Source organism: Tupaia chinensis, unplaced genomic scaffold (genome assembly GCF_000334495.1).
Source record: "Tupaia chinensis unplaced genomic scaffold, TupChi_1.0 Scaffold143584_1, whole genome shotgun sequence".
Classification (NCBI taxonomy): Eukaryota; Metazoa; Chordata; class Mammalia; order Scandentia; family Tupaiidae; genus Tupaia; species Tupaia belangeri.
In genome coordinates this window covers 4172189-4180578 of record NW_006203430.1, presented here as the reverse complement: position 1 = coordinate 4180578, position 8390 = coordinate 4172189, and the positions used below count along the sequence as shown (strand labels likewise).

General features: G+C 39.5%; 1 protein-coding gene across 4 annotated transcripts in view; it reads right to left on the bottom strand.

Moving 5' to 3' along the window:
• Nucleotides 1–8390, bottom strand: part of RALBP1 (ralA binding protein 1) — a 52982-nt gene that overhangs the window by 25462 nt on the left and 19130 nt on the right. For 3 of the 4 annotated variants that reach the window (XM_027766483.1, XM_006164026.3, XM_006164027.3), the window contains exon 2: nt 4791–5089. In XM_027766483.1, the coding sequence (XP_027622284.1) occupies nt 4791–5034 (244 nt within the window). In that variant the 5' untranslated portion in view covers nt 5035–5089. Of the gene's footprint in view, nt 1–2763; nt 3083–4790; nt 5090–8390 lie in introns of those variants that run through there. The other variant, XM_006164028.3, reaches the window with a different exon arrangement.

Genomic DNA, 8390 nt, shown 5'->3' with positions numbered 1-8390 from the left:
AGGGAAAGTAGTTTTATATCACATTACGTGTGTAAGTGGAATTCGGTCAAACCAAATGTTACAAAAACACGTGGAAGGCTCTATATAGAGGGCTAATGGAATGAACCCTTCTGTAAAATGGAGCATCCTTCCATCATGCGAATCATGTCCTCTAACATACTAATTTATTTAGCCTCACTTTTTTCTATTTGATGCCTGTCATTTGAGGCAATCTCAAAAGTATGATGTACCCTGCATTTCGTTTATGTGCTCCTATTATTCCTCCATTACACCTCACCTTTCTGTTAGCAGCGATGCAGTTCATTCTGCAAACTCCAAAAGGGATCGCAACCTCATTCGAGCAAAGGACTGAAATCCTCTCCTCGCTGGCCACTTCCCTGCTTCAGAAACTCCAGTTCTCACACACTGGCAGGATCCGTGCCGGAGTGACCAGCTGCCTTAATGCTGGTGTCATAGAATTGTAGTTTGGTTCTGTCACGTTTTCCTATCTATAACTCCCCTATTCTTTTCCTTAGCTAGCGACCTTATAAGGTATTCTATAACAAAGATTAAAGATATCGTGTAAACTACCCTCTAACTAAAATAACCACAAACCAGAATGGCAGAAATCTTTAGGGTAAAATATCATGATGTAAAGCAAGTGGAATTCTCATGCACTGCAAGTGGGAATATAAACTGGTATAACCATTCTGAAAAACTGCTTTGTAGGAGCTACCGAACCTGAAATACACATGGCCTCTGAACAGGCTACCGAACCTGAAATACACATGGCCTCTGAGTGAACAATTCTGCTGCCAGAGCCACACATGACAAAAACGCATAAAACAGGTGCATCAAAAAACATGTATGACGCGGCTCACAAAAGCATTATTCATAATAGTCAAAACTGAAAACAACCCAGGTGATCAACAGGAGAATCAACAAATGTAGGGGCACTTCAAAAAGTTCATGGAAAATGGGATTAAAGTATGAATGTATTTCAGTAAAAAAAAAAAAAAAAAAACTTTGAAATTCATGCATAATGTGTTCATAATATCCATTTTCCATGGATTTTTGAAGACCTTCATCATAAATTCTAGTATATTAGTACAATTAAACAATACCTAGCAGGACCAGCAGTTAGCGTAATGGCTATGTCGCTGGACTCCCATGTAGTTGACAGTGGTTCGAGTCCCCGACCTGGTGGCTTAAACTCACACTGGGCACATGTGCGTGCGTGCTCAAGATCCCGAGAGGAGAATGGAAGAGAAGAGATTGCAGCATGGCCATCCCCCCTGGGGGGTGATTTCTCGCTTTCTGTCTCTATCTTTCTGGCAAGCTGACGTGCCCTGCAGCAAAAACCTCTCAAAAAAACAAACAAACAAAATAAAAACAATACCTAGCAAATATAAAGAACAAATTACTGCCGCAAGGAATAACAAGAATGACTAACAAATGTGTTATTGGGCAAGGGCCCGCAGGTGGCGTGGTAGTTAAGAGCACTGGACTCCCACATAGCCAACAGTGGTTCGAGTCCTGGACCTGGCAGCTTGCTTTCTCACTTTCCCTCTCTCACTCTCTCTGTCCCTCTCTGATCAAATTAAATTAAATAAAAAGTTAAATAAAGTAATTCTTGTTTTTAAAGAATTATTTATTTATTTCCATTTGTTATTGTTATTTTTTTTTCTTTACTTGACGAGAGAGAGAAAGAGAGAGAGAAAGGGAAAGGGAGAAAGCAAGCCACCAGGTCCGGGACTTGAACCATGGTTGGCCATGTGGGAATCCAGCGCCCTTATCCACCACACCACCTGCTGGCCCCTAAATAAAGTAATTCTTTAAAAAAATGTATTACTGGGCAAAAGAACTAGACACAACATAACACGTGCTCCCATTTGTATATGTTCAAAATCAGGCAGTATCAATCTATGATGAAAGAAGTTTACTTCTGAGAGGAGTAAGGAATTCTCTTTGAAGGAGCGGCAAAAGGGAATTTCCTTAAAGAAAAAAAAAAAAAAAGACAAAACGAATTATTTTATTCAATTTTTATTTATTATTCTTTTTAAATTTGACCGGAGAGACAGAGGGAAAATGAAAAGGCCAGCCACCAGGTCTGGGGTTTGAAATGTAGTCAGCCATATGGGAGTCCAGTGCCTTAACCACCACACCACCCGCTGGCCTGCGAAAGAGAATTTCTAGGGTGTTGATAATAGCCTATTTCCAGATTCTTGTAGTGGCTCCACTCACCAACTTGTACAAAATCTGCATACTCTAGTTATGCTTCAAAAACAAATTGACCAAAAAAATGCCATGAAACCCAAAATTCAGAAATACTTAACTTGAAATAACGCACCTTATTTCCTTTCTACATACTAAAGAACTATGCTTAAACAACTCATCCTCCCTATTGAACAGCACTTGCTTAAGACATACGATTAAGTAGTTTTTCACAGATCCAATAAAGTGCACCCCAAATTGCCTACACAAGTTACCCAAGAAAAGGCTCTCTCAGAACAAAATCCCAATATCTACTTTCAATACATTATTTCAAATGACCACTTAAAGAAATATCCAGTGAAAAACTACCATTTTGGGAAATTCAGTATTTTTCTTTACTAGATTAAGACCCTAAAACACAACTGCAGTATAAAAGATTGAGATCTCAAAAAATAAAGAACAAAAAATGTCACATGAAAGTCTGACATGTCCATAAGAGCTGGTACGTGTGATTAGGACGGAAGCTTATCTAAAATGTATGTAAAGCATGGGAAAAAAAACAACACTTACTTCTCTTCTCCTTTTTCTTAAATTTTCCTTTTTTCTTCCCATGGTCTTTCTCATCATCAGATGCTATGTCAGGAGGTTCATGGAGGATATCATGAGGAGGTGAGGGCTCACCAGTGCGGTACAATCCAGGAAATTTAGTGGGGCTGATCTCTTCAGAGCTGGGAGTCCGGGTAAGCCCACTGCCATGCTCTGCCCTGCGGTGTTCACTGGGGCTGCTGGTGGGGGGCAGGAAGCACTCAGTCATGCTGACGCCCTGACAAGAAAGGGAAGAGGTCTTCTCTGTTACCTATCCATTACACCTGCACAGAGAGAAAAAGCATGAACGGTCACCAACATCTGTCAAAGAACAGAAACACCACATTTAGCACAGCAATGAGTCTTACATTTCACATCAACTCCCCCTTTATTTATTTATTTAAAGAGATTTTTTTTTTCTATTGGGCATGAGTGTTCACTGGAGAGAGAGAGACATAAAGTGAGACATCACTCCCCAGGGGGGATGGCCATGCCACAATCCCCTTCCCACCATTCCCCTCTCAGGATTTTAGGAATGCACACATGTAGGCATGCCTAGCGTGAGTTTCAAGTCATCGAGTCCAGGACTCAAACCATGGTTGATCATGCGAGAATCCAGCACCTTGACCACTACACCATCTGCTTGCTCTTACAATCCCCCTTTAAAAATACTTTTTCAGGCTGGCTGCATGGCCTGGTGGTTAAGGAGCCGAACTGCACATGTCTGACCATGCAGTTTGAATCCCTGTTCTAGGGAGTTGAAAAACATGTCAAGTACATTTGTGAGAATGCCCCAATTCCCTACAGGATGGAGAAATGGAGGAGAAGGGACTGTGCCATGATCAATTCCAGTGGGGGATGCTTTCTCCCTTTCCTGCTCTGTCTTTCTCTGACAAGTGTACCTATACTCTGGCAATTAAAAAAAATAATAAAAAATAAAAATAGTTTTTTATTTTATTATCTTGATTTACATTCCCCTAAGCCACACATTTAAGTTCTCAGAATTGAAAGCACTAGGATCTTCGAATACAGAAAAATAAAGCAAAAAAAGAAAAAGAGAGAGAGAGAGAATGGATTAAGAACAAAACAAACAAAAACAAACAGGAGTCCTTTATAGGCTGCTTTGGGGAAAAATAAAAGCACACAACACTGAGAAAGGCACAGTTTGTGCTTTGGGGAAAAATAAAAGCACACAACACTGAGGAAGGCACAGTTTGAGAGTAAAAGATCCGAATAAAGGCATTCCATGGAAATGGAAACGCCCAAATAAGCAGGATTTGCTATCCCAACAGCTAATAAAATCTGTAAAAAGATAAAGAAGGTCATATTATAGTATTAAAGAAATTAACCCACCAAAAAGATAGAATAATTATATCTATACTCAATATTAGAGCACCTACATACACAAAACAAAGATGCCAAATGGACATGGTAAGACAGACTCTACAACATTACTTGTTAAGGATTTCCCCCCCCACCACCACTGAATAGATCATCTGCACAAAAACTGAAAAGACACTGGTATTAAATGATATTATAAACCCAATGGGGTTTCATTTACAAAACACTTCACCCAACAAATACGTAATACATATTTTTTTTTTGCCCAGTGGAACATGGTAACTTTTCAAAGATAGACCACACAATAGGGCAAATAACAAGCTCTACAAATTTAAAACAAAAATAGCTAACATCTCTTCTGACCGCAATGGGATTAAACATGGAATGAACAACAACACAAAATCCCAATATCTACTTTCAATACATTATTTCAAATGACCACTTAAAGAAATATCCAGTGAAAAACTACCATTTTGGGAAATTCAGTATTTTTCTTTACTAGATTAAGACCCTAAAACACAACTGCAGTATAAAAGATTGAGATCTCAAAAAATAAAGAACAAAAAATGTCACATGAAAGTCTGACATGTCCATAAGAGCTGGTACGTGTGATTAGGACGGAAGCTTATCTAAAATGTATGTAAAGCATGGGAAAAAAAAACAACACTTACTTCTCTTCTCCTTTTTCTTAAATTTTCCTTTTTTCTTCCCATGGTCTTTCTCATCATCAGATGCTATGTCAGGAGGTTCATGGAGGATATCATGAGGAGGTGAGGGCTCACCAGTGCGGTACAATCCAGGAAATTTAGTGGGGCTGATCTCTTCAGAGCTGGGAGTCCGGGTAAGCCCACTGCCATGCTCTGCCCTGCGGTGTTCACTGGGGCTGCTGGTGGGGGGCAGGAAGCACTCAGTCATGCTGACGCCCTGACAAGAAAGGGAAGAGGTCTTCTCTGTTACCTATCCATTACACCTGCACAGAGAGAAAAAGCATGAACGGTCACCAACATCTGTCAAAGAACAGAAACACCACATTTAGCACAGCAATGAGTCTTACATTTCACATCAACTCCCCCTTTATTTATTTATTTAAAGAGATTTTTTTTTTCTATTGGGCATGAGTGTTCACTGGAGAGAGAGAGACATAAAGTGAGACATCACTCCCCAGGGGGGATGGCCATGCCACAATCCCCTTCCCACCATTCCCCTCTCAGGATTTTAGGAATGCACACATGTAGGCATGCCTAGCGTGAGTTTCAAGTCATCGAGTCCAGGACTCAAACCATGGTTGATCATGCGAGAATCCAGCACCTTGACCACTACACCATCTGCTTGCTCTTACAATCCCCCTTTAAAAATACTTTTTCAGGCTGGCTGCATGGCCTGGTGGTTAAGGAGCCGAACTGCACATGTCTGACCATGCAGTTTGAATCCCTGTTCTAGGGAGTTGAAAAACATGTCAAGTACATTTGTGAGAATGCCCCAATTCCCTACAGGATGGAGAAATGGAGGAGAAGGGACTGTGCCATGATCAATTCCAGTGGGGGATGCTTTCTCCCTTTCCTGCTCTGTCTTTCTCTGACAAGTGTACCTATACTCTGGCAATTAAAAAAAATAATAAAAAATAAAAATAGTTTTTTATTTTATTATCTTGATTTACATTCCCCTAAGCCACACATTTAAGTTCTCAGAATTGAAAGCACTAGGATCTTCGAATACAGAAAAATAAAGCAAAAAAAGAAAAAGAGAGAGAGAGAGAATGGATTAAGAACAAAACAAACAAAAACAAACAGGAGTCCTTTATAGGCTGCTTTGGGGAAAAATAAAAGCACACAACACTGAGGAAGGCACAGTTTGAGAGTAAAAGATCCGAATAAAGGCATTCCATGGAAATGGAAACGCCCAAATAAGCAGGATTTGCTATCCCAACAGCTAATAAAATCTGTAAAAAGACAAAGAAGGTCATATTATAGTATTAAAGAAATTAACCCACCAAAAAGATAGAATAATTATATCTATACTCAATATTAGAGCACCTACATACACAAAACAAAGATGCCAAATGGACATGGTAAGACAGACTCTACAACATTACTTGTTAAGGATTTCCCCCCCCACCACCACTGAATAGATCATCTGCACAAAAACTGAAAAGACACTGGTATTAAATGATATTATAAACCCAATGGGGTTTCATTTACAAAACACTTCACCCAACAAATACGTAATACATATTTTTTTTTTGCCCAGTGGAACATGGTAACTTTTCAAAGATAGACCACACAATAGGGCAAATAACAAGCTCTACAAATTTAAAACAAAAATAGCTAACATCTCTTCTGACCGCAATGGGATTAAACATGGAATGAACAACAACAAAAAACTTTTAAAAATACAATAATATGGGACCAGCAGTTAGCATAATGGCCATGTCGCAGGACTCCCATGTAGTTGACTGTGGTTCGAGTCCCCAACCCGGTGGCTTAAACTCACGCCAGGTGCATGTGCATGCGTGACCAAGATCCCGGAAGGAGAAAGAAGGAGAAGGGATTGCAGCATAGCCATCCCCCTGGGGCATGATTTCTTGCTTTGTGTCTGTCTCTCTCCGTCGTTCTGGTAAACACATGCGCCCTATAGCAAAAATCTTCTCCAAAAAAAAAAATAAATAAAAAACTATAAGTGGAAATGAAAGAGCATGCTACTGAATGATTATAAACTAGTGAATAAAGTAGGAATGAAATTTTAAAATATCTTGAAACAAATGATAATGAAAATATGACATGCCAAAATCTTTGGGGTATGGCAAAAGTAAGAGGAAAGTTTATGTAAGCAATTAATGCTTGTAAGAACAAAATAGAAAGATACAAATAACCTAGTGATGCATCTCAAGGAACTGAAAAAGCAAGAACTAGTGAAACCCAAAAGTAATAGAATAAATAATAATGATCAGAGCAGAAATAAATAGAAGAACAATACAAAGAAAAAATCAATGGTTTTTAGAGGATCAACAAAATTGACAAATCATTAACTAGACTAACCGAGAAAAATATAAAGACCTAAATAAAATCAGAAGCAAAAAGGGACATTACAGGCCAGCAGATGGTGTAGCGGCTATGTCATTGGACTCCCACATGGCTGACCACAGTTCAAGTCCCAGATCTGGTGGCTTGAAAATCACAGCAGGTGCATGTGCGTGCGTGCATGCGTATGTGCCCTCCCAAGATCCCAAGAGGAGAACGGAGGAGAAGGGATTACGGTGTAGCCATCCCTTGTGTGGGGGGGTGATTTCTCACTCTCAGTCTGTCTCTCAGGTGAGCACAAATGCTCTATAGAAAAAAAAAAAATTCTTAAATAAAAGTAAGTGCCAACAAAGGCTGCAGAGAAAAGGGAACTCTCATACACTGTTGGTGGGGATTTAAATTAGTATGGCTACTGTGGAAAACAGTATGGATGCTGCTCAAAATATCTACAAATACACTGGAGCCAACCAGTGGCATGGTAGTTAAGGTGGCTAGATCTCGCATGGACTGTGCAGTTCAAGTCCTGGACCTGGCAGCTTAAAAAGAGCACCTGTCACATGTGTGTACAAGGAGAAGGAAGTGTAACATGGCCATCCCCCTGGGGAGTGATTTCTCACTCTCTCTCTCTCTCTGGCAAGTATACATGCTCTATAGCAAACTAAAAAAAAAAAAAAGGCATTAAAAAAATCACATTTTGACAGTATTTAAAAATATAAAGAAAAAGACACCTATTATTTATAGCATAATATCAACTTTAAATAAATATGAGGGTATTTCAAAAAGCTCATGGGAAATAGATTAATGTATATTAAGTTTTATTTGATGCAAAAACTTTTTGAAATACATGCATAGTTTTTTCATAATGTACATCTCCCATTTTCAAAGATCCTCTCATATGTGTATGAAAAGTACAAGAATGAGCTATTAATAAGAATTACTCTGGGGACCAGCAGATGGCATAATGGTTACATTGCTGGACTCCCACATGGCCAATCATGGTTCATGTCCTGGACCCAGCAGCCTAAAACTCACAGCAGTCACATGTGTGCGTTCCTGCCCAAGATCCCGAGAAAAGAATAGAAAAGTGACTGCGGTATGGCCATCCCCCCGGGAAAGTGATTTCTCGTTTTCTGTCTCTCTCTGGCGAAAGCACATGCCCTATAACAAAAATCTCTCTTTAAAAAAAAAAGAAAAGAAAAGAATTGAGGCTAGCAGGTATGGTGGGTAAGGTGCTGGACTCCCACCAACCACCGG